Source organism: Xenopus laevis, chromosome 3L (genome assembly GCF_017654675.1).
Source record: "Xenopus laevis strain J_2021 chromosome 3L, Xenopus_laevis_v10.1, whole genome shotgun sequence".
NCBI lineage: Eukaryota > Metazoa > Chordata > Amphibia > Anura > Pipidae > Xenopus > Xenopus laevis.
The window spans coordinates 149,923,065-149,949,374 of record NC_054375.1 but is presented as its reverse complement, the minus strand read 5'-3'; the positions used below and the strand labels follow the sequence as shown (position 1 = coordinate 149,949,374).

At 42.2% G+C, this 26,310-nt stretch overlaps 2 protein-coding genes across 5 annotated transcripts in view; one reads left to right on the top strand and one right to left on the bottom strand.

Annotated features, from left to right (window-relative positions):
* The first annotated feature begins 1,497 nt into the window (after positions 1-1,497).
* best2.L (bestrophin 2 L homeolog) lies at positions 1,498-13,327 on the top strand. Of its 4 annotated transcripts, none has more exons than XM_018250701.2 (10): positions 1,498-1,606; positions 6,939-7,128; positions 8,134-8,228; positions 8,534-8,767; positions 10,196-10,350; positions 10,445-10,522; positions 11,323-11,475; positions 11,793-11,873; positions 11,980-12,134; positions 12,577-13,327. In XM_018250701.2, the coding sequence occupies exons 2-10, from the start codon at positions 6,977-6,979 to the stop codon at positions 13,010-13,012; spliced, it is 1,539 nt and encodes a 512-aa protein (XP_018106190.1). In that variant the 5' UTR covers positions 1,498-1,606; positions 6,939-6,976; the 3' UTR covers positions 13,013-13,327.
* Positions 13,328-18,951: 5,624 nt separating this feature from the next.
* Positions 18,952-26,310, bottom strand: part of hook2.L (hook microtubule-tethering protein 2 L homeolog) — a 36,447-nt gene continuing 29,088 nt past the window's right edge. The window contains 3 exon segments of the mRNA NM_001091340.1: positions 18,952-22,798; positions 24,299-24,370; positions 26,193-26,297. Coding sequence (NP_001084809.1) covers positions 22,631-22,798; positions 24,299-24,370; positions 26,193-26,297 — 345 coding nt within the window. The 3' untranslated portion in view covers positions 18,952-22,630.

Below are 26,310 nucleotides of genomic sequence, written 5' to 3'. Positions count from 1 at the left end.
CTCCTTATTCCACTAACCCCTCCCCTGAGCCCCTTATTGTCCCTGTAACTCCTTATTCCATTAACCCCTCCCCTGAGCCCCTTATTGTCCCTGTAACTCCTTATTCAACTAACCCCTCCCCTGAGCCCCTTATTGTCCCTGTAACTCCTTATTCCACTAACCCCTCCCCTGAGCCCCTTATTGTCCCTGTAACTTCTTATTCCACTAACCCCTCCCCTGAGCTCCTTATTGTCCCTGTAACTCCTTATTCCACTAACCCCTCCCCTGAGCTCCTTATTGTCCCTGTAACTCCTTATTCCACTAACCCCTCCCCTGAGCTCCTTATTGTCCCTGTAACTCCTTATTCCACTAACCCCTCCCCTGAGCCCCTTATTGTCCCTGTAACTCCTTATTCCACTAACCCCTCCCCTGAGCCCCTTATTGTCCCTGTAACTCCTTATTCCACTAACCCCTCCCCTGAGCTCCTTATTGTCCCTGTAACTCCTTATTCCACTAACCCCTCCCTGAGCCCCTTATTGTCCCTGTAACTCCTTATTCCACTAACCCCTCCCCTGAGCTCCTTATTGTCCCTGTAACTCCTTATTCCACTAACCCCTCCCCTGTGCTCTTTATTGTCCCTGTAAACTCCTTATTCCACTAACCCCTTCCCCTGAGCTCTTATTGTCCCTGTAACTCCTTATTCCACTAACCCCTCCCCTGAGCCCCTTATTGTCCCTGTAACTCCTTATTCCACTAACCCCTCCCCTGAGCCCCTTATTGTCCCTGTAACTCCTTATTCCACTAACCCCTCCCCTGAGCCCCTTATTGTCCCTGTAACTCCTTATTCCACTAACCCCTCCCCTGAGCCCCTTATTGTCCCTGTAACTCCTTATTCCACTAACCCCTCCCCTGAGCCCCTTATTGTCCCTGTAACTCCTTATTCCACTAACCCCTCCCCTGAGCCCCTTATTGTCCCTGTAACTCCTTATTCCACTAACCCCTCCCCTGAGCCCCTTATTGTCCCTGTAACTCCTTATTCCACTAACACCTCCCCTGAGCTCCTTATTGTCCCTGTAACTCCTTATTCCACTAACCCCTCCCCTGAGCTCCTTATTGTCCCATATATCTAGTAAAAAAAATGTGCTGTAATTGTTTAGACAAAAACAGATTATACAGGACATTAATTAAATAGCAATAAAATCATAAATATCATGTCAATAAAATGTACGTAATGATGTTGTGCTGTGAATAGGCATTTGTAATACTGTAACCTGTAACTGATGGAAATCATTATAAAACTTAGGTGTCCAGTAAAATCTAATACAGGTTATAGTGGCTTTATCATTTACAGCAGAGCCACATTATCCTGTGTGCAATAAAGCTGCTACTGTCCTGTTTGTGTGGAGTAAGAACGTATAATTTTCAGCAGCTTCCCAATATACATTCATTCCACATTTTGCCTGGTTTTTACATTATGTGTAAATGTAATTGCTGTTGAAAACCTTGTCTGTCTTGGTCTTGTCTCTGCACTAAGGGTTATGACTCTTAAAACAATGTGGCAGGATCTAGCTGATTAAGGAGCTGGAGGAGAGCTGACTAATGCAATGTTGAGTCAGGACCAGTGAAAGTGAGTATTGAATGTTTATTTGGAAGTTGCATAGAATGACTTTCCCTTTTACTATGCAAATTCATAGGTTTTGGTGGTTTCCTTTCAATGATGGATTTAGGAACACAAGTAGATAAGACACCCAGATACATGGCCGGAGCAGAATACTCAGCTGGAAGGGTCAGATGGAGCAATAAGACCTGTTCCAGGGCAGACAGGCAGAATGACTGAGGGTTTGGATACCGGGTAGGGAGGGGATAGGCGGAGGTTTGGACGGGACAAGCGAATGCAGGTGATTCTGGTTTGAGGTTGTACAGAACCAGTCTTCTCGTCCCATGTCAAGGTTAATGATATGTGAGTAATAAATCTAAAGTATTTACCACTAAACTGTTCTTGGTCAATGGCAAGTGGGGAGATTTGGACAAGTAGCCTGGCACCAAAGCTCCAACATCTGTGTTTGGCATTTCCAGTTTAAGAGGCAGTGGCTAAAAAACAGAAGCCTGCAGAGATACCTTCATTATAGTGTGTTTGCATGGTCTGTATGCTTTCCTAATTAAAAGGGGATCTACTAAGTCTATATGAAATCCACATGGAGAGGGGCTAATTAGGAGTCAATTTAGATGCTTAGCTTCACTGAAATCCGTGTTGCCTGCAGCATGAATCTAGAGGCATGGCTTTTCAGCCTGTGTTAATGTGCCTGCTTGTAAAGGGATGAGTGGGTGCTGCTATTGAGTTACATACCTTTCTCTCTATTTATCAAAGAGTAAACATTCCCACCCTCCATACTGAATGGCTATGTAGAAATTTATTGAGCTGCACAAAAGCCACTGAGGTCTGCTCCGTGCATCTAAAGGATATTCTAAATTATATGTTTTAATTTAAATTTATACTGTTGCCACTAAGCAGCGCTGGTTTGTTGGGAAATGTCGCTCAACAATAAGTAGGTCTACTGGTTATATTGGCAGGGCATGCTGGGAGTTGTAGTTTGGGCAGCCAAGCTGAGCGTTCCTTTGAAGGGGTTCACAATGCAGGTGAAGCGATAGGAGTGGAGGGATGGACGTGAGAAGTGATACCGGTCCCATTCAATCTCATTAACAGTAGAACAATTTTAGAAACTCGCTCCACTGATAAGATTTTATCATTGTTTGCCTTTCCCAAAGTTACCCCCACCTCTTTGACGGAAGGGGCAGTTTATAGTCCCACCCCCTTCACCTGGACAATTGGATTGAGCCATGCAGGGGGTGAGAGGGGATGTGGGTGTTTTGGGGAGGGGGAAAGAGGTGTCTGGCCTGGGAGGAGAGATGGTTCTGGAAAGAGAATGAGGGGAGGTAGTTTGGACATTTTATAGGACGAAGAGGCTGAAGACTTTACAGTGAGACTGACTCTGACTCCTCAAGGTGAGTGATTGGTGCCAAGGGATGATTGGGCAGAAGTTGCCCCCAGGGAATGAGCAGTTGTCTATACACAACAGGCTGGGAGAGCGGCTCTTCTAGTTGGAAAGGTTCAATCCTACTGTATTGGGGGGGGGGGGTTATACAGTGGAGGGTTTGACAAAGTGCCCAAAGCAGTAGTTGATTGGACCCCCTGTGTGCACATTGGAGTGGAAGTGATTGGAGCTGCTGTACATTTCCAGACACAGTGTGGGTCCCAGTCCTGCAGAGATTGCAATCTAAGTGTTGATGCCTGGGGCATGTTCAGAGTAGGTCTTGCCCCCCAGTCGCAAGGACCGGACTCGGAATCGATCTTGGGTCCAGCCAGTTCTGCTACAGGAGACAGGAGTTCAGCCAGTTATACACACAGTGCTTTGGCTTTGGATGTTGCATGACTGCAGCACTCATCAGCTTGGGAATGGTGGGTAGAGCTGGAATTGGGGAAATAAATATCCAGTGTTCCCTGTACTGTGGGGTTTATAGAGCTCAATGTCCTCTTGTACTGGGGGGTTTATAGAGCTCAGTGTCCCTTGTACTGGGGGGTTTATAGAGCTCAGTGTCCCTTGTACTGGGGGGGTTATAGAGCTCAACATCCTCTTGTACTGTGGGGTTTATAGAGCTCAGTGTCCCTTGTACTGTGGGGTTTATAGAGCTCAGTGTCCCTTGTACTGTGGGGTTTGTAGAGCTCAGTGTCCCCTTGTACTGTGGGGTTTATAGAGCTCAGTGTCTCTTGTACTGTGGGGTTTATAGAGCTCAGTGTCCCTTGTACTGGGGGGTTTATAGAGCTAAACATCCTCTTGTACTGTGGGGTTTATAGAGCTCAGTGTCCCTTGTACTGTGGGGTTTATAGAGCTCAGTGTCCCTTGTACTGTGGGGTTTATAGAGCTCAGTGTCCCTTGTACTGTGGGGTTTGTAGAGCTCAGTGTCCCCTTGTACTGTGGGGTTTATAGAGCTCAGTGTCTCTTGTACTGTGGGGTTTATAGAGCTCAGTGTCTCTTGTACTGTGGGGTTTATAGAGCTCAGTGTCCCTTGGACTGTGGGGTTTATAGAGCTCAGTGTCCTCTTGTACTGTGGGGTTTATAGAGCTCAGTGTCCCCTTGTACTGTGGGGTTTATAGAGCTCAGTGTCCCCTTGTACTGTGGGGTTTATAGAGCTCAGTGTCCTCTTGTACTGTGGGGTTTATAGAGCTCAGTGTCCTCTTGTACTGTGGGGTTTATAGAGCTCAGTGTCCTCTTGTACTGTGGGGTTTATAGAGCTCAGTGTCCTCTTGTACTGTGAGGTTTATAGAGCTCAGTGTCCTCTTGTACTGTGGGGTTTATAGAGCTCAGTGTCCCCTGTACTGTGGGGATTATAGAGCTCAGTGTCCCTTGGACTGTGGGGTTTATAGAGCTCAGTGTCTCTTGTACTGTGGGGTTTATAGAGCTCAGTGTCTCTTGTACTGTGGGGGTTATAGAGCTCAGTGTCCCCTGTACTGTGGGGTTTATAGAGCTCACTGTCTCTTGTACTGTGGGGTTTATAGAGCTCAGTGTCCTCTTGTACTGTGGGGTTTATAGAGCTCAGTGTCCCTTGTACTGTGGGGTTTATAGCGCTCAGTGTCCTCTTGTACTGTGGGGTTTATAGAGCTCAGTGTCTCTTGTACTGTGGGGTTTATAGAGCTCAGTGTCCCTTGTACTGTGGGGTTTATAGAGCTCACTGTCTCTTGTACTGTGGGGTTTATAGAGCTCAGTGTCCTCTTGTACTGTGGGGTTTATAGAGCTCAGTGTCTCTTGTACTGTGGGGTTTATAGAGCTCAGTGTCTCTTGTACTGTGGGGTTTATAGTGCATATTGCATTGTTGTGATGTACAGTGGGGAGGGCTGCTCTGTGGGGTTTATAGTCTCAGTCCTGGTGTAATGGCGGGGGGGGGGTGATTACTTTGTTATACTGGCTCATGCAACTCCTTGGATGTTGCTCCCAGTGGCCTCAAAGCAGGAGCTTATTTTTGAATTTCAGGCAAGTTTTAGTTGCATAAAAACCAGATTTACTGCCAAACAGAGTGTCCTGTAGGCTGCCAGTCCACATAGGGGATACCAATAGCCAATCACAGCCCTTATTTGTCAAACTTTGGGGATCCCTGGGTTAGGGGCTTGGTATAGGGTAACGTACTGGGAGGGAGGGATGCTTGGTGGGAAGCTTGGTGGCTTTTGAATTTGTTTATCTATTATTTGTGTTTATTCATTGGAAATTGAGCACAAACATAACCTGCACCCCCTGTTACCAACACACACACCTGTGTCATTTCATTACCATTTATCGCTCTCACCATCACACCTTGATGGAGACATGAGGAAGATCCAGTATTCACCTGCCTCTCCCATTGTTCTCTGTGAAGTATTGACAATGAGTATTGAGACACGAGCAAACAGTGACAGGGTTACTTATTGTATCAGTACTTTGCAGGGTGTATTTATTAACACTGGAGATAAACATCACTGCTGATGTTGCCCATAGCAATGAATCAGAGATGAGATCTCAACAGTCACCTACAAGTTAGAACACAAAGCAAAGATCTGAAAAATAAGTGAATGTAAAATTGATGAGAGTATTTATCTTTTTAATTTCAAGATATTAAAGGATTCATGTACTGTTAATATGAATGAATTGTGTTACAACAGCACCACCTGCTGGACATTTTCCAACCAAAAAATTAGAAACCTTTCTGAAATCTTTCCTAAGCAGAAGAACATCAGAGCAGCCTCTTTCTTTCTCCTGACAACTTCCTTGACTACTTGGTGGTCAGACTGGTGGGGAAATGACCAGCAGGTGGCGCTGTTGTAACAAAATTCATTCATATTAACAGTACATGTATCCCTTAATATCTTGGAATTTAAGAAAAATAATCAATGAATGTACATTGCAAAAGTGCTTAGAATAGCCCCCTCGTCAATTTTATATTCACTTATTATTTTTTTTTTTTTTTTTTTTTAAAGAATGCTTTTTATTGATTTTTTCAACAACAAAAAAATTAGAGGATAGGAAAGAAAGAAAGAAAGAAAACAATAGACAGCGATAAGGTGGCTGGAGAAATATATTCACTTATTTTTAAGTTTTACTTATCCTTTAATAAATATGCCCCAATGTGTATATAATTGCATGATATTATCTACCATTTTCGAGTTTTAGTCCTTATTCCACTAACCCCTCCCCTGAGCCCCTTATTGTCCCTGTAACTCCTTATTCCACTAACCCCTCCCCTGAGCCCCTTATTGTCCCTGTAACTCCTTATTCCACTAACCCCTCCCCTGAGCTCCTTATTGTCCCTGTAACTCCTTATTCCACTAACCCCTCCCCTGAGCCCCTTTATTGTCCCTGTAACTCCTTATTCCACTAACCCCTCCCCTGAACTCCTTATTGTCCCTGTAACTCCTTATTCCACTAACCCCTCCCCTGAGTCCCTTATTGTCCCTGTAACTCCTTATTCCACTAACCCCTCCCCTGAGCCCCTTATTGTCCCTGTAACTCCTTATTCCACTAACCCCTCCCCTGAGCCCTTTATTGTCCCTGTAACTCCTTATTCCACTAACCCCTCCCCTGAGCCCCTTATTGTCCCTGTAACTCCTTATTCCACTAACCCCTCCCCTGAGTCCCTTATTGTCCCTGTAACTCCTTATTCCACTAACCCTCCCCTGAGCCCCTTATTGTCCCTGTAACTCCTTATTCCACTAACCCCTCCCCTGAGCCCTTTATTGTCCCTGTAACTCCTTATTCCACTAACCCCTCCCCTGAGCCCCTTATTGTCCCTGTAACTCCTTATTCCACTAACCCCTCCCCTGATTCCCTTATTGTCCCTGAAACTCCTTACTCTACTAACCCCACCCCTGAACACCCAGTTCTCTATGTATAATGATATTTCACTTACCCAGTTCCTTTTGTATCTATTTTCAGGTTGGGCCCCATAGCGCTTCAATACTCCGTGGGGAGACATGACGGTCACCTACACGGCACGAGTGGCAAATGCCCGTTTTGGGGGCTTTTATAAACTGTTGCTGCTATGGAGGGGGAGTATATACAAACTGCTGTACAAGGAATTCCTGGCTTTTTTAATCATGTACCTGGGGCTCAGCATCATATACAGGTAAAGCTTGATGTGAAAATAACTGACAGATTAATGCAATTTAACAAAAGGAAATTAAGTGACATTATAAGGAGTTTATATAATAACGTGGTCCAACGCCCAAGTGCAGTGACCCATGATAGCCAATAGTATTCAATATTCTTAGTCAATGTAAATGAAGTGCTAATAGGCTGATATAGAGCTATGGTTGCCACCTGTTTGGTTTTGACCCGAACAGTTCAGTTTTTGTTAGGCCTGTTGGGGGCTCAACTTGTTGTTCGGTTCTCAGCCTTATGAAACCCGAACAATAATCTGGTCAATACATGGAAACATTTAAATACTAAGATACTCACCTCAATGTGGCTTAGTTACTATCAAGTGCAGTTAATTTCTTATTATTACAGATCAATTAATCAGAAACAAGATTTTTATTTTCTAAATTAGCATTTCTGTATTTCAGAGCTTTCTGGATAACAGATTTCTGTATAATAGAGTTCATACCTGTAGTTAAATGTTTGGGCTTACTCATCAAGCAGAATATAGCTAGAGATAGGCTTGCCACCTGTGTGGTTTAGAACTGGGCATCAACACTTTAAAACATTGCGAAACTGGATAGAAATCCAACCAGTTGCATCTAAGTGATGTAATAGCCTTGCCATGGTGTCATAACTCCACCAACATCATTGTGCCCACCTCTGATGTCATCATGTCTGTTATTACATCACTACCCCCCCCCCCTTTGTTCTGGTTTAGCCATCAGCAACCCTATATAGAGTACTAGAGTTGCTGCAAATATCCTGTAGGTGCACATGTACTTTCAGAGCTTTGTTATTTATATAAAGAGAAATTGTGACCAATCTACAGTATAGTAGAACTGAAAATAACTGAAAAGCCCCAAACTGTAAGTTGCTCTCGTAAGAAGGTTCCATAGAGGAGTGAGATGAAAGCAGTGAGATGGGAGAGGGAGGCAGGGATGGTATGTGCCAAGTACCCTACTGTCTCACTGCTGCCCATTTGTACCCACAGGTTTTTGCTGAATGATGAACAGAGACTTTACTTTGAGAAAGTGGCCATTTACTGCAATAACTATGCAAACCTCATCCCTGTGTCCTTTGTGTTGGGTGAGTCTGTCAATTTCCCACAATTCCTCATCACCTCTCCTTCCCTCTCCCTTTTACAACCTGTGCCTCCCCCTCCCCTTACTTTCTGCCCTATTTTTAATTGTTTGGCCCACCCCTTACTCTTTATGTCCTGCCCCTTTCCTTACCCCTCCCTTTTTATTGCCTGACCATCCCATTTACGAACTTCCTATCTGCTAACCCCTCCCCTTTATCAATAGACCCTTATGTTTTTCTTTCTGCTTAACCCCTCCCCTGAGGTTCCATTTTAGGCTTTTCCTATAACGCTTGTTTTTTGTTTCTTGCAGGTTTTTATGTCACCCTGGTGGTAAATCGCTGGTGGAACCAGTACCTCTGTATGCCTTTCCCAGACCGTGTCATGTGTGCTGTCTCCGGTACTGTTCATGGGTCTGATGAAACGGGACGTCTCTACCGCCGCACACTGATACGCTACTGCAGCCTATCAGGACTATTAATCCTGCGTTCCGTTAGTACCGCTGTCTTCAAAAGATTTCCTACAATAGACCATGTTGTAGAAGCTGGTGAGTGCTCCTCCCACTGCTGGGTCACATAATCACACATGTTTCTTACCTTCTAATACAAATTATTCAGACATGAGGGAACTAAATGGGACATGAGTCTGTCCCTCCCACTGCAGGGTGATACAGTGACACAGACAGGAGGGAACTATGGGACATGAGTCTGTCCCTCCCACTGCAGGGTGATACAGTGACACAGACAGGAGGGAACTATGGGACATGAGTTTGTCCCTCCCACTGCAGGGTGATACAGTGACACAGACAGGAGGGAACTATGGGACATGAGTCTGTCCCTCCCACTGCAGGGTGATACAGTGACACAGACAGGAGGGAACTATGGGACATGAGTCTGTCCCTCCCACTGCAGGGTGATACAGTGACACAGACAGGAGGGAACTATGGGACATGAGTCTGTCCCTCCCACTGCAGGGTGATACAGTGACACAGACAGGAGGGAACTATGGGACATGAGTCTGTCCCTCCCACTGCAGGGTGATACAGTGACACAGACAGGAGGGAACTATGGGACATGAGTCTGTCCCTCCCACTGCAGGGTGATACAGTGACACAGACAGGAGGGAACTATGGGACATGAGTCTGTCCCTCCCACTGCAGGGTGATACAGTGACACAGACAGGAGGGAACTATGGGACATGAGTCTGTCCCTCCCACTGCAGGGTGATACAGTGACACAGACAGGAGGGAACTATGGGACATGAGTCTGTCCCTCCCACTGCAGGGTGATACAGTGACACAGACAGGAGGGAACTATGGGACATGAGTCTGTCCCTCCCACTGCAGGGTGATCCAGTGACACAGACAGGAGGGAACTATGGGACATGAGTCTGTCCCTCCCACTGCAGGGTGATACAGTGACACAGACAGGAGGGAACTATGGGACATGAGTCTGTCCCTCCCACTGCAGGGTGATCCAGTGACACAGACAGGAGGGAACTATGGGACATGAGTCTGTCCCTCCCACTGCAGGGTGATACAGTGACACAGACAGGAGGGAACTATGGGACATGAGTCTGTCCCTCCCACTGCAGGGTGATACAGTGACACAGACAGGAGGGAACTATGGGACATGAGTCTGTCCCTCCCACTGCGGGGTGATACAGTGACACAGACAGGAGGGAACTATGGGACATGAGTCTGTCCCTCCCACTGCAGGGTGATACAGTGACACAGACAGGAGGGAACTATGGGACATGAGTCTGTCCCTCCCACTGCAGGGTGATACAGTGACACAGACAGGAGGGAACTATGGGACATGAGTCTGTCCCTCCCACTGCAGGGTGATACAGTGACACAGACAGGAGGGAACTATGGGACATGAGTCTGTCCCTCCCACTGCAGGGTGATACAGTGACACAGACAGGAGGGAACTATGGGACATGAGTCTGATAGGGATATGTATCATTTTCTCAGGGTTCATGACTCGCCTGGAGAGGAAGAAGTTTGAGAACCTTCAGTCGTCCTATAACAAGTACTGGGTTCCGTGCGTGTGGTTCTGTAACTTGGCAGCACAGGCAAGAAGTGAGGGGAGGATCCGAGATGATCATTCCTTTAAAATGCTGATGGAGGTGAGTGTTAGTGGGAGAGTCAATAGACAAAGGTGAAGGAAACTGGGTCATGTCATGGGGCAAAGCTCTGACTTCTCTTTAAATTGGGCCCTAGGAGCTGAACACCTTCCGGGGGAACTGTGGCATGCTCTTCCACTACGACTGGATCAGTATCCCCCTGGTTTATACTCAGGTAAGAGAAAACCTCAAAAAGGGTTTATTTTGTGCACTCGGTTCTCTTATAATTTTACAAGCACCTTGGGTTGTCTGGAGAAAGGATCTTTGCAGAATTTGGATCCAATCTAAACCCAATAGGCTGGTTTTGCCTCCAATAAGAATTAATTATATCTTAATTAGGAACAGGCAGAAGCTACTGAGAAAAGGAAATCATTTTTAACAAAGTGAATTACTTGATTAAAATGGAGCCTATGGGGGATGGCCTTTCAGTAATTTGGAGCTTTCTGGATAACGGGTTTCCTGATAACGGCTCCCATTCCTGTACCTGTTGCTACTACTTGCTCGCATTACAGAAATACTGGCAATTGCACAAAAAATATAATAATAATTTTGTTTATTTTAAATACCTCCCCTGAAATAAATGAATGTAAAATTGCTCAGATTGATCTTCTGAGCACTTTTGAAATTTGCACTACTTTTATTCCTATTTGTTTTCATGATATTGACACTTTTATACTGCTAATATCTTGGATTTACAACAGAGCGCCTCCTGCTGGTCTGGCTGACTGCCAGAAGGTTATGTCACCTCTGTAAAACTGCTAATATCATGAAAATGAAAAGAAAAAAAATGTTAGCCGAGTGCTGAGACAGAAACTGATCCAATCCTTTGTCTTATGAGCCACAATGATTTTTTCTGGACTGCCTGTCTGGAATCCCTGCCATAAAGCAAGAGAAGACTGTTGTTTCTGTAAGTGTCCACTAAGACTTGGTTAGAGGTTATTCAGCAGCCTAAATCTTTTTCTTCTATGCCACCAGGTGGTGACAATCGCAGTCTACAGCTTTTTCCTGACCTGTCTGATTGGACGCCAGTTCCTGGATCCATCCCGGGGGTATCCTGGCCACGAACTGGACCTTTATATCCCGGTCTTCACCCTGCTCCAGTTCTTCTTTTATGCTGGTTGGCTGAAGGTATGAGAATGGGCAGTGCCAAGCTATGGTTACCTCTTTATGGGACATTGCCATATGGGGCCTTTTGAGCTCCTTGATCTTCTCATGGAACACATGATCTTCTCATGGAGCACATGATCTTCTCATGGAGCACATGATCTTCTCATGGAGCACCAGTTTTGGCTCATATTTCACACCAAGGCTGATACAAATTAGTGGGAGCTGCTATATTGTTTGGTTGTGGGATTCCGACTCATGAATAAATGCAAACATTCAGAGAAGGAAGGTTCTCGCATCGCTCATGCACATCTTATGGTTGGTGTTTTACTTGCTCGTAGGTGGGTGAACAGCTCATTAACCCTTTCGGAGAGGATGACGATGACTTTGAAACCAATTTTTTGATCGACAGAAATTTCCAGGTAACGTCTAGTCCCCCCCACTCCTCTTACTTTCAGCCCTGTGGAGACGCAAATATAATTTCCTTATCATTGTCCTCTCTCCCATAATACCCTGCTGTGGCCCCAGGTTTCCATGCTGGCTGTGGATGAGATGTATTCAGATGTTCCTCCCATGGAGAAGGATCGCTACTGGAATCACTCAGACCCGCGCCCCCCATACACCGCAGCCACTTTGTTCCAGAAGCATCTGCCATCTTTCCAGGGCTCCACCTTCAACATGGCGTAAGTTCCATTCTGCTTTCTCTCTCTTGCTGGGATCTAGAAACCAGTTCTTCTATGGGATGCTGCACCCTGTAGTGTGGGAATGGGAGTGCACATATTTGTAGGCTATTAACTAATGGTGGCCATACACAAAGAGATCCACTCGTTTGGCGATGTCGCAAGATGAGTGGATTTTTAGTCAAATCCGATCATTATCTGGCCGACTTTCGCCAAGATAACGATCAGGGGAAGCCCGTCGGAGGGCCACATACACGGGCCAATAAGCTGGCAGCTTTTATCGGCCAGTGTATGGCCACCTTTACACTGTAACATTTTGATACCATTAACATTTACCATTCTGCTGAATCTAGACACCATTTTTAGATGTAGCCCCCCCTCACATTTAATCAGCTTCTCTTTGCACATTTCGTATTAAGCCTTACATGCTTGCTACCCCTTCCAGGATCCCTAAGGAAGACATGCAGTTCCAGCCTCTATCTGACATAGAAGAGATGAATGAGGACACTTTAATGCACCCTCTTCCACTGCTCAGCCGCTTCCTCCCTGGAGTAGGTCCATCTCCTCTTTCCTCCTCTGCTGCTCTCGCCGCCCAGTTTGCAGCTCCTGAAAACAACTTTACCCTGCTGAGACGCTCTACCAGCGCCTTCTCCTCATCCTCGGAGTTCCAATCCCAGGAACCCATTCAGGATCCACCATACAACCTTGTTGACACTAAGACACCAGAACTGAATGTCCAGGAGTGTCAGATTGAGAAACAATTCAGTGTTGGTTCCCAGGTCTCCCTCTTTCTTCCACCTAAAACCATGGATATTGATGGGAACATCCAGTCTGTTATGCCAGAGGAAGAAGAAGACACTGCTTCCTTGGTGGCTACATAATGAGCAGATGTTTGGAGGTCTCGAAGAGAAGGACTGCATTTCTACAGTGGCTGATGGACATTTTTTAGTGAATTGATTAAGACTATGGGTTTAACATGTGGAGGTTATGAAGGTTTACCATGGCTGCTCAAAATCATATACATCTATAGAATCTACACTGGACTCACTGGCCAATTTCAATGGATTCTTCCATTCCTTTCTACGTAGATCCTCAGCATGGTCCAACACCCTAGGACTTTGAAACGCTTAATTCCTGTTTGCATTTGTTTCTTTACTTAAATTTTTTTGTATTTTCAAATAAATATCTTTTTTTAACATTTGTCTAATACAGGACCTACATTTTCAAGGGCCTATGTGAGAATGCTGCTCTTACTATCCTAATAATTCCTAATAAATCGTGCCAGATGAAATAGATTTTTATAAAGGCCAATGGTGGAAAGAAGGGCTGGTTGATCTAAATTCTCCTAGGCTGGGGCCCATTAGAGCATAGGTCCACCGTGAAAGACATACAAGTGGGAAGCATGATTCAATAGAAACAATCTACACTGGACAAGAGGCACATATAGAGGGTGTATATGGCCCCTTTATAAATACATAAGGGGACTGTGCAATAAACACTTTATTCACTAGTTGGTTGTTCCTGCAGAAACATGGGCATCCATGCAAATTAGAAGAAAGGACGTTCCATCTTAAGGTGCATATAAGATGTTACACCAGTAGCTTTTGCACATCTTCTGTTCAAGCCCTGCTTTGGTGTTCACTATATGAGCAGGGCCTCCCTTAGCTCACGACAATGTTACAGACATGTGATATCTTGCTCTATCAACCATTCAGCTATAGTACAGGTATCGGACCTCTTATTCAGAATGCTAGGGATCTGGGGTTTTCCGGATGATGGATCTTTCCGTAATTTGGATCTCCATATCTTAAGTCTAATAGAAAATCATATAAACATTAAATAAACCCAAATAGGCTGGTTTTGCTTCCAATAAGGATTAATTAAATCTTAGTTGGGTTCAAGTACAAGCTACTGTTTTATTATTACAGAGAAAAGGGAAATAGTTTTTACAAATTTGGAGTCTATGGGAGACGGCCTTTCCATAATTTGGAACTTTCTGGATAACGGGTTTCGGGAGAACGGATCCCATACCTGTAGTAGGAATATCAAGTGCAGTACGCGTTAGTGCTTAATCTCCATTTAATTGAGTATTTGTCTGGGCATCCAGAAGTAACTTGGAAAGCAAAGGGTCAAGGACAGCCCCCTGCAGTACTCCACTAACAACACTGGTCCAATTAGAAAATCTTCCATTTATCCCCAATCTTTGTAATCTATTCTTCAGCCAGTTCTCTATCCAAGTACAAAAATTGTACTATGTTCCAGATCAATATTCCTAAATTTAATCAGTAACCTTTGGTTTGGTACTGTATCACATGCTTTATCATAGTCTAAGTCAGTGATCCCCAACCAGTAGCTCGTGAGCAACATGTTGCTCTCCAACCCCTTGGATGTCCTCAAAGCAGGAGCTTATTTTTTGAATTCCAGGCTTGGAAGCAAGTTTTAATTGCATAAAAACCAAGTATAGTGCCAAGTAGAGCCTCTTGTAGGCTGTCAGTCCACACAGGGGCTACCAAATAGACAATCACAGCACTTATTTGGCAACCCAAGGGACCTTTCCATCCTTGTGTTGCTCTCCAACCCCTGGTCTAAGCAGATCACATCCACTTCCACCTCAGAGTCTAGGCTTCTGCTCACCTCCTCATAGTAGGCAATTTTTCAGATCTATTACGCGTAAAGCCATGCTGGTACAAACCCATAGCACTGCTAGCAGATAGATCAGAACTGTCCAAAAGTACATCCCAAAGACCAGGATTTATAAAGGCTTATTTATATACATAAAGGATTATCCAGTTCTCCTGTGTGCCAATCTACCAATAACCATAGATATTCTATATGAACATTTGCAGTTTGCATTTCTTATCTAATCTGGCACCTGGGTCACAAAAACTGAGAGCCGGGTGCTTATCTCACACGTGCGTTTGATTTCGGTTTGTATTGTATATTTGTAAAGATGGGCAAATAGGATATAAAGGGCAAGGAGACACCTACTTTTAGAAAACAGTAGGGGCCAGGCCCCTGTGCTACTCACTTTTGCAATAATGGCTGCCAAGGAGAGCCCATATTAATGCCATTGTGTTATACTTCAATGTAGTACAATACCAGCCCGGCCCCAGAGAAGCTTGGTGTCCATTTCATTTGGAGACAATTTTTAAATTTTCCGGAAAAGCATCACCCAAATGGTGTCCTTGAGAGAATCCAACTTAAAAACCCCAACGTCAATATGTTGGGTCAGGTACTTTTGATAGATTTCAACCATTCTGCCTAACCAACAAGGTAACCAGCACTTTTAACTGAAATTTACAACGCACGCCCCAAATTGAACTTGTGATTGGCATAACTTTAAAGGGTTGGTTCACCTTTAAGTTACCTTTTCATGTGTTATAGAATAGCCAATTGGAAGCAAATTCTCAATTGGTCCTTATTTATTTTTATAGTTTTTAAATTATTTTCCTTCATTTTCTGACACTTTCCAGCTTTCCAATAAGGATCACTGACCCCATCTAATAACCAATTTCTAAATTAGTTTTCATTATTTATATTTTTATAGTTTTTGAATTATTTTCCTTTTTCTGACACTTTCCACCTTTCCAATAAGGACCACTGACCCCATCTAATAACCAAATTCTCAATTGGTCTTCATTATTTATATTTTTATCGTTTTTGAATTATTTTCTTTTTCTGACTCTAGGGGTCACTATCTAAAACACAAATGCTCTGTAAGGCTACACATTTATTATTATTATTATTATTATTGCTACTTTTTATTACTCATCTTTCTTTTCAGGCCTCTCCTATTCATATTCCAGCCTCTTATTCATATCTATGGATGGTTGCTAGGATAATTTGGATCTTAGCAACCATATTGCTGAAATTGCAAACTGGAGAGCTGCTGAATAAAAAGCTAAATAACTCAAACAACGGTTAATAAAAAATGAAGACCAGTTGCAAATATCTCTCTACAGAATAAAAGTTAATTTAAAGGTGAACAATGGCCATGGTTGTACCTAGGGTAACTTGGCCTGGTTGAGTTATATTTTGGGTTGAAAGTCATTGTTTCCAGCAGTGTATTCTAAATTGGTTAACTTTTCCCATGGGATGGAAGCACCACTACCTTTTCAGTGTTAATATTAGGAGGCATCTCAAGTTCATCTTCCCTCCCTGGTTTCCAGGAATGCTGAGTGGAAGGTTTTGCCTTTTCAACACATAATCTCCTGGAATTTGCAGAGGATTAGCTACGATTTCTGTCCAAGGCACATCCCTGAAGCTTTTGTGCCAACATTATTCCTCCAGCACTAACAGTTCTTTGGTTGTCGGTATTATCTTATGTTGTGCATAATAAGATGGACATCATTTGCCCCATTGCACTACTCTATACCTAAAACTCTGGCTCAGGGCTGCCATCAGGTGGTGGACAGGGGGTACTGCTGTCAGGGGCCAAGAGATGGAAAGGGTTGGGCTTGGGATGATCAGTGTGGGTATAATTAGATCTTGGGGTGTGACTTTGCATTTGAAGGATATATATTTTTTCACTGTGGCCTGGGGGGTGGCTAAGCAGTAGGGGCCCCATGATTAATGGTCGAGGCCCTAACTGGGTCTCAAAGCAAAATCACTTAAAGGATGAGTAAACCTTTAAAATAAGTGAATGTAATATTGATGAGGGTTCTATTCTAAGCACTTTTGCAATGTACATTAATTATTTTTTTTAATTCCAAGATATTAAAGGATACATATACTGTTAATATGAATGAATTTTGTTTCAACAGCCCCACCTGCTGGTCATTTCCCCACCAGTCTGACCACAAAGTAGTCAAGGAAGTTGTCAGGAAAAAGAGAAAGGCTGCTCTGATGTTCTTCTGCTTAGGAAAGATTTCAGAAAGGTTTCTATTGTTTTCCTAAGCAGAAGAACATCAGAGCAGCCTCTTTCTTTCTCCTGACAACTTCCTTGACTACTTGGTGGTCAGACTGGTGGGAAAATGACCAGGTGGCGCAGTTGTAACAAAGTTCATTCATAATCACACTACGTGTATCCCTTAATATCTTGGGATACAAAAAAAATAAATAAGAAATGTAAATAACAAAAGTGCTTAGAATTCCACCCTCATTCATTTTACATTCACTCATTTTAAATGTTTAGTTATCCATTAAGGCCCCCTCCCCTAAACTTTCAGAATAAAAGAGTGCAGTAGTGGTGCCTGCTTCCTCTGTAGTTCTGCTGCTGTCCATAACAACCAATAGTAGACTGCTAAAGCTTAAAAGAAGACTGGCACCATCATGAAGGACCAACAGCTGTTGTTGCCATATACTGTGAGCAAGTAGTCCTCTCTGACCTACTTTGATCTACAGATGAGGCTCAATCTATGGGATACCCCAATACCAGTGAACAGTAGAAGTCAGCATCCCCTGATTTCCATAATGCCTTGCTTGTTTCTTAACTGGTCTGTTGATCAGGTGGCCTCTCCTACAATTTGTCCGCAGCCAACACCAGCAGCAGAGAGAATAGAAGTTACATTTTTGGTGTCACTGCTTAACTTAGTAGCCTTTTTGGCATAACAGTTGGTTTTCCTGCTGCAAACAATAGTAGCTATATATGGCTGTACCAGGTCAAGATGAATAGGTTGAGGAAACACGGGCCATGTATTTATTGTCCTGATCAGCAGAACTGAGTTGGTTGCAGCAGGAATTTTTTTTTTTTTAATTCCAATATATTTAAGAATGCATGTACTGTTAATATGAATGAATTTTGTTACAACAGCGCCACCTGCTGGTCATTTTATGTCTGAACACTAAGTAGTCAAGGAAGTTGTCAGGAGAAAGAAAGAGGCTGCTCTGATGTTCTTCAGCTTAGGAAACAAATTAGAAACCTTTATGAAATCTTTCCTAAGCAGAAGAACATCAGAGCAGCCTCTTTCTTTCTCCTGACAACTTCCTTGACTACTTGGTGGTCAGACATAAAATGACCAACAGGTGGCTAATAAGTAATGCATGTCCATTGCAATAGTTCATAGAATAGAACCCTCATCAATTTTACACTCACTTATTTTTAAGGTTTACTTATTTTTTAAAGGGATTCTGTCATGATTTTTATGATGTAGTTTTTATTCTTAAATGACACGGTTTACACTGTAAATAATTCACTCTACAATATAAAATTTCATTCCTGAACCAGCAAGTGTATTTAGTTGTAATATTGGTGTGTAGGTGCATCTCAGGTCATTTTGCCTGGTCATGTGATTTCAGAAAGAGCCAGCACTTTAGGATGGAACTGCTTTCTGGCAGGCTGTTGTTTCTCCTACTCAATGTAACTGAATGTGTCTCAGTGGGACCTGGATTTTACTACTGAGTGTTGTTCTTGGTTGGTCTACCAGGCAGCTGTTATCTTGTGTTAGGGAGCTGCTATCTGATTACCTTCCAATTGTTCTGTTGTTAGGCTGCTGGGGGGAAAGGGGGGTGATATCACTTAAATTTGCAGTACAGCAGTAAAGAGTGACTGAAGTTTATCAGAGCACAAGTCACATGACTGGGGCAGCTGGGAAACTGACAATTTGTCTAGCCCCATGTCAGATTTCAAAATTAAATATTAAAAATCAGTTTGCTCTTTTGAAAAACATATTTCAGTGCCAAATTAATTTTCCATGACAGTATCCCTTTAAGGCTCACAGCACTGGAGGCATCTTCTCTGCTGGTGGCCCCAGGATGCAAATTACTGCTCTTCAGTCACGTCTCCCACAAGCCGACACCCCATATCATCATTGCACAAATGCACCAAATTCAGACGCCACCCACTGGCAGGATGTACAAATTACAATTCAGAGATCACATGTAAAAAGAGTAATAAAACTTTATTTTTGTAGTGTATAAAACCAGACATCTGTTTTGTTAGCAACACTGAGATTGTGATGAATCTACTGCTATAAAACAAGCTCTGAAATCTCTACCATAAAGCACCGGGTCACTTCTGCAGCAAAATAAATCATTGCTCTGATCCAAGATAAATCCAGCACCGACAATGCATTTAATTTATTGGTCATCAGCCCATTGCACCACCTCAATTGCTCAGTCTCTGGCTTTGGTAAAAACGCCCGAAAATACATAAATGAACAATGATATACAGTCAATGATCTGTCCTACTGAGGCTGCTGAACTGAAACTCCCAGGAAAAGCCTTGCCGGACCTTGGCTGGGAGTTGTAGTTTTACATCAGTTGAAGGGCAATTGTTTGGATTGTACCAACTAAACTACAAATATTTGTGCAAAATGAAAATGGAAGTCCAAATAAAGAGAGGGGTATCCTGTATATGGCAGAGGAAAGAAGGCAGCACAGAATATTCCCATAGTTCATTGAGCGTAAGGATATAACTTTAAAGAGACACAGACATGAAAATAAACATCCAGTTCAGAAATACATATAACTAATGTTAAATGATAAGTAAACCTTAGAATGTAAAATTGATGAGGGGGCTATTTTAAGTATTTTTGCAATTTATATTTTTATTGTATTTCTTTAAATTCCAAGTAAAGGACACATGTACTGTTAATAAATGAATTTTGTTACAACAGCGCCACTTGCTGGTCATTTTCCCACCAGTCTGACCACCAAGTAGTCAAGGAAGTTGTCAGGAGAAAGAAAGAGGCTGCTCTGATGTTCTTCTGATTAGGAAAGATGTGAGAAAGGTTTCTAATTGTTTTCCTAAGCAGAAGAACATCAGAGCAGCCTCTTTCTTTCTCCTGACAACTTCCTTGACTACTTGGTGGTCAGACTGGTGGGAAACTGACCAGCAGGTGGCGCTATTGTAACAAATTCATTTATGTTAACAGTAAATGTATCCTTTAATATCTTGGAATTAAAAAACAAATAATGAACGTACATTGCAAAAGTGCTTAGAATAGCACCCTCACCAAATTTACATTCACTTATTTGTAAGGTTTACTTTTCCTTTAAGGATCATAATGAGACCCAGCACACTCCATTACGATTCAATTGGCAGCCCAATGGCCAAACAACCAGATCATCCTGATTTGCCCAAGCGTATTAGTGGCCAAACCCGGTAAAGATCAGGTTGCCAAAGGAGACGATCTTTAGTGTATTACTATATAATATTCCAAATAAAGGGTGGAAATCACTTATTGTGAGCGACTTACTGTAAAGGGATCTCCAGGCAGCAGCACTGCACCGGTCACTGACCTACAACTCTTAGTACAATATGCTGGGAGCTTTCTGACTAGGAAACAAAAGGCAAAGTAAACCACTCAGAAATAAAATAGCTTATAATTAAAGTTCTACTATAACTTGGGACTTGTTACTAATGCCGTGCACTTGTATATACAACGGCATAAACGTAACAATCGGAGCAGAGAAATGGGTACCAAATCCATCCCCCTAGATCTTGCACATGATCATTTAAATATATATATATATATATTATTTTATCTTGCTACATTGATGCCTTAGAAAGCATGTGACTCTCCAGGCTTTCTGATAGCAACACATTATTGTTAAGGCAGCACAGAAAATGGTATTAAAGGGAAAGTCAACCCCAAAATAAAAATGTGCCTTATAAAAGAAAACATTATTCTAAGCAACTTTGCAATATACATTCATTACACATTTTCTATGGTTTTTAAGTTATTTGTATGTGTGTTTGTCTGTCCCTTTCTATTCTCTGCCCTGATGTCTAAGACTGTTGATACAATGTAAGACAAGGCAACTGATTAGCAGACCTGTCTTTGCTGGGGAACCAAGACTTTTGCAACATTGTGTAAAAAGTAATAACTGGGAGTTAAGCAAATGCTGCTTTCAATAGCTATTGTTTTTACAAATATTATTTTTTTTTAAATGACTGAAAATTTGTAATGAATGTATACTGGAAAGTTGCTTAGAATGATGTTTTCTTTTATTAGGCACATTTTTATTTTGGGGTTGACTTGCACTTTAAAATCTACACTGAAATATATACAGAAATACTTACTAAGGTGCAACATGCTTCTGGGAACAGCAAGGGGAGAGGAGTGTGTCTTTCTAACCAATTATAATAAAGCAAAAGAAAAAAAAACCTCACTATTGACATCAAACATTTCTATGCAAAGCTTCACCCCAATCATTGGCCAAAAGGAGAAAAAAAAATAATCTGGTGTTTTATAAACCTCACTAAAGATCCCCGGCGATGTAAAAGTCCTTTTAACGCTATATTTCTGCACAATTTCTGTTACATATTTATTCTTAGTGTTAAAAACCCCCCAGTATTAAAATAGCTTGATTAAAAAAAACAAAAAAACATGGAAAAATACATAATCTGGGGATTCTGGGGGAGAGAATAAATCAATCAGAGGTGGGAAAAATATCTATGTACAATTTGTTTCTATTTGGTGAAAGCATCATGCGAAGTACTTGAATGTCAGTGGATGAAAGGAAGTGAAATAGTTAAATTTTAGGGAGGGCAGCGAGAGTAAAGGTAAAAGGTTTGTACTTCTCTACAGGCCAATTCCACAGGGGGCGTCATGTGATTTCAATAATGATTGGTTTTATGGGTTAAATGGCCAGTCCAAAATCCTCTCTTATCTTTGAGTATAAGTGGGGGATGGGGAATGAATGGTGGCATCACCGCACTGAAATAAAGCAAGGTTTTCCTGCATATTAAGACCGTGAGTGCTGGTAATTTTCTTCGTGTAGAATGAAAAAAACCTGCAATATGGGGGTACCCACTTTTTCTAGGCCCTTAAAAAGGGTTGTCCACCTTCAAATTAATTTTTAGTCTCATGTAGAGAGTCAACTTGCATGTTTTAATATTTGCAGTTTTTGAGTTATTTTTGACTTTTTATTCAGCAGCTCTCCAGTTTGCAATTTCATCCGTCTGGTTGCTAGGGTGCAAATTACCCAAGCAACCATGCATTGATGTGAAAGAGAGACTGGGATACGAATAGGAGAGACTTGCATAGAAGGACGAGTAATAAAAAATAACAATGTGTAGCTTTACAGAGCATTTGTTTTTTAGATGGGGTCAGTGACCCCCATTTGAAAGCTGGAAAGATCCAGAAGAAGGCAACAAATAATTCGAAAACTATAATTAAGAAAAAATGACGACCAATTATAAGTTGCTTAGAATTAGCCATTCTACAAAATACTAAAAAGTTAACATGAAGTAAGCTACCCCGTTAAAGGGGCCAGGACTAAGCACAGCAATGCATGTACAAGGAATTATCATCCCATAGTTGTACAACACAAGTCGCTTTAGACAAAAAGCTGCAGGTGGAGCCTCTGTGTCCTTTTTTTATGACATTGATAATTCTGCAACAGCTGCAGTGAGACACCCCATGCCAACTATTGAACCCTACCAATATAATTAGGACTGGCCCTTTAACAGATAAAACCTTTCACTATCACATGGCCTAGTGGCAGTATGTAGCTTATATGACACAAGGATTGATTCTTTGTGGTATTTGTAGATCTGTAGTGTTTATATTGTTCTCCAGTTGTGAACCAGGAGCCATTGCTGCAGTGCAGCTTCAGGAGAGGCTTTGTCTCTTGTCATTGTATCGGGGCAGCAGCGTGTGAGAGCGAGAGATTTGTCCCCGTCTGGCATTTGTAGCCAATCTCTGCTGAGCTAGGAACGACTGTGCGCCATTAGGTGGCTGGGTCTTCTCATCTGTTGACTTCTGGTGCAGAGCCATACCCTGAAAGAGAGGCAAGAGAGGTTAGGAGAACTAAACCCTAAAAATGAATATTATTAAAAACACCATATTTTATACACTGAACTTATTGCACAAGGCTAAAGTTTCAGCTTGTCAATAGCAGCAATGATCCAGGACTTCAAACTTGTCACAGGGGGTCACCATCTTGGAAAGCGTCTGTGACACTCACATGCTCAGTGGGCTCTGATTGGCTGTTGAGACGCTAAGCTTAGGGCTCGTCACTAATTATCCAGCAGAAAATGAGCTTCCCCTGTAATATAAGCTGATGCTACAGGTTTGCTGATTATTAAATTCTGATGCTAATTGCACTGGTTTCTGTGCTGCCATGTAGTAATTATGTGTATTAATTACTAATCAGCCTTATATTGTGACATTTCTATTCTATGTGTACTGTATATTGTGAGTAGGTCCCTAAGCTCAGTAAGTGACAGCAGCACAGAGCATGTGCAGTGAATCAGCAGAAAAGAAGATGGGGAGCTACTGGGGCATCTTTGGAGACACAGATCTTTACTGCTAAAGGGCTGTGGTTGCCTTGGGCTGGTTAAGAAGCACAAAACATCATGTACAACATTTCTAGCTACTTCTTTAGTTAAATGGCATGTAAATGCAAAAAATAAAATCCAATTTTTACTTTCTTTAAATGAAAAAGAAACCTATCTCCAATATAGTTTAATTTAAAAATGTGCATCGTTTTTATAAGAAACATGACTGTATGCAGTGAAATTCTCCCTTCATTTACTGCTGTGGATAGGAATTGTCAGACGGTCCCTAACTGCTCTGCAGGGAAACAATCATACTTATGAACAGCAGGGGGAGCCCCCACCTTACTTCCCAGCCATACAGAACTCAAGCAGCTTTGTTTGTTTCCCTGTAGAGCAGTCGGTGACTGTGTAGAGATTTGTATTGGATTTTATTTTTGCCTTTACATCGCCTTTACTGTTTCCAACTCCAGGTGCAGGGACAAAGATCATGGAGCCAGATTTAATCAGATAAACTGGGATTCTATTTGGAGGATTATTTTGCTGAAGCCACTGGTTCTGCAGAGTTGGAGAAAGTTTGTATTAAACAATACAAAAACTATAAAATCCACATTAGATTACATGACAACACAGGAGCCAGTGCAGTCTGAATATTCTGATTAATAAGTCTTGCTGTATCGGCTTCTGGCAGATATTATTTGACTTGTGCTGTTTTGATAATTTATTATGATCCCTAAGCAGCCCAGATCACACTGAGCATGTGCACAGTCTTAGTCTCGCAAAGATGTATAACAAAGTTAGAAGATGGTGACCCCCTGTGGCCGTCTTTGAAAGCAAACATCATTTGTTTGATTAGGCTTGTGGTGCAGTAAGTTCATGTTTATGTTTAGTATACAAAATACAGCATTTCTAGCCTTATTCTATTTTAGACTTTACTTCCCCTTTAAACAACAATGCATAGAACTGGTTACCGGCAATGCAGCTGGTCACAGCAGCCACTTACCATATTGTACCAGGCGCTAATAATAAGCTTCTCCTCTTGGTCCCGCTGAACTTTTGTCTTTTCATAGTCAGTCTTAAAGGGAAAAACAGCAAATTGGTCTTTGTCAAGTGTTAACCAGATAGGTGAGCACAAAGGAGCACAGATGAGAGTGAGAATCATGTGACCGGCAAACAGAAGAAAGGCCCCACATGTGTCAAACTCTAAAGCACAGAAACTTGCCTTGTGCCATATACATAGCACTGCCTTAAAGGAAAACTAACATCAAAAAATTAACGTGTTTTAAAGTAATAAAAATATAATGCAGGGTTTCCCTGCACTGGTAAAACTGGTGTGTTTGCTTCAGAAACACTACTATAGTTTATACAAATAAGCTGCTGTGTAGCAATGGGGGCAGCCATTCAAGCACAGGATACACAGTAGATAACAGATAAGTACTACTATAGTTTATATAAACAAGCTGCTGTGTAGCCATGGGGGCAGCCATTCAAGCACAGGATACACAGTAGATAACAGATAAGTACTACTATAGTTTATATAAATAAGCTGCTGTGTAACAATGGGGGCAGCCATTCAAAGCAGAAAAGGCTCAGGTTACACAGCAGATAAGCTCTGTAGAACATAATGGTGTTATCTGTTATCCACTATTTAACCTGTGCCATATAGCCTTTTTTTCACTTTCCACCATTGCTACACAGCAGCTTGTTTATATAAACTATAGTAGTACTTATCTGCTATCTACTGTGTATCCTGTGCTTGAATGGCTGCCCCCATGGCTACACAGCAGCTTGTTTATATAAACTATAGTAGTGTTTCTGAAGCAAACACAGCAGTTTTACCAGTGCAGGGCAACACTAAATGATATTATCATTACTTTAAAATACTTGTTTTTTGGTGTTACAGTTCCTTTAATACCAAAAATGAAAGTTTAACTCTCACATAAGGCATTATGGGTGTGAAACTATGCATCCAGAACCGCTAGTTTATAGCCCATATGCAGCCTAATAGCTCAGAGCCATACATACAAACTTGCAGACAACCTGTTTCCATCTTGTTAGATCTCATCAGTGCAAAATATTGGAATATGGCTTCTGAGTGGGTAGGACTTGTGGAGAAGCAAAGAACCTAGCCTGGTTAGGGTGAGACGGCTAAAAGGAGCCAAAAAGCCCTTCATGTGCAAGTCTGAATCTATACAGGCAGAAATGTGGCTGTAAAGTCCAGGGACATTGTGTTAAAGGAAAACTATACCCCCCCAAACAATGTAGGTCACTATAAAAAGATATTGCATAAACCAGCTCATATGTAAAACCCTGCTTCATGTAAATAAACCATTTTTATAATAATATATTTTATAGTAGTATGTGTCATCATAAATAGAAAATTGCCATTTTAAAAAATAAGGGCCGCCCCCTGGCATAATATGATTCACGGTGCACACAAACACACCAAACAAACTATACTAGTTAGGTCACATAAGCCAATTTTGCTTCCACACTTCTTCATGTTACAGTTAAGAGCTGCAGTATTTCTGGTCAGGTGATCTCTGAGGCAGCACAGAGACCATCACAAAATGGTGGTTCAAGGCAAGAGATATAAAAGGCCAATATTTACATAAATATATATTCCAGTTTGCTAAGATTTTTTAATATGTCACTTGAGATAAATGATCTGTTGCTTAAGTATTCATTTTGGGGGTATAGTTTTCCTTTAATGAACGGCAATACAGGTCTGCCCCTTATACTTTCTCATGCAGACCTCAACATGTCACCATTCTGTGTGCATCCAACAGGGCACATCTCATTCAATAAAGTACCTTCTAGAATAGGAGGTAATAAGAGACACCCACACAGAGGTAAGAAACAAAATAATGGACAGTTCCAGGCCCCCCTCCTCTCACCTCCAGGTGGCGAATGCGAGTATCTTTTTCCTGTAGCTGGTTCTTCAAGGCTTGAATCTCAGGAGGGATATAGTTCTGCTGCTTTGGATCTAGACTTTTAATTACCTGGGGAATAAGG

Coding starts and splice junctions, on each gene's coding strand:
- best2.L (XM_018250701.2), top strand. CDS start 6,977: ATGACGGTCACCTACACGGCACGAGTGGCAAATGCCCGTTTTGGGGGC. Junction 10,351..10,444: donor CCTTTAAAATGCTGATGGAG/GTGAGTGTTAGT, acceptor ATTGGGCCCTAG/GAGCTGAACACCTTCCGGGG. Junction 11,476..11,792: donor TTTATGCTGGTTGGCTGAAG/GTATGAGAATGG, acceptor ACTTGCTCGTAG/GTGGGTGAACAGCTCATTAA.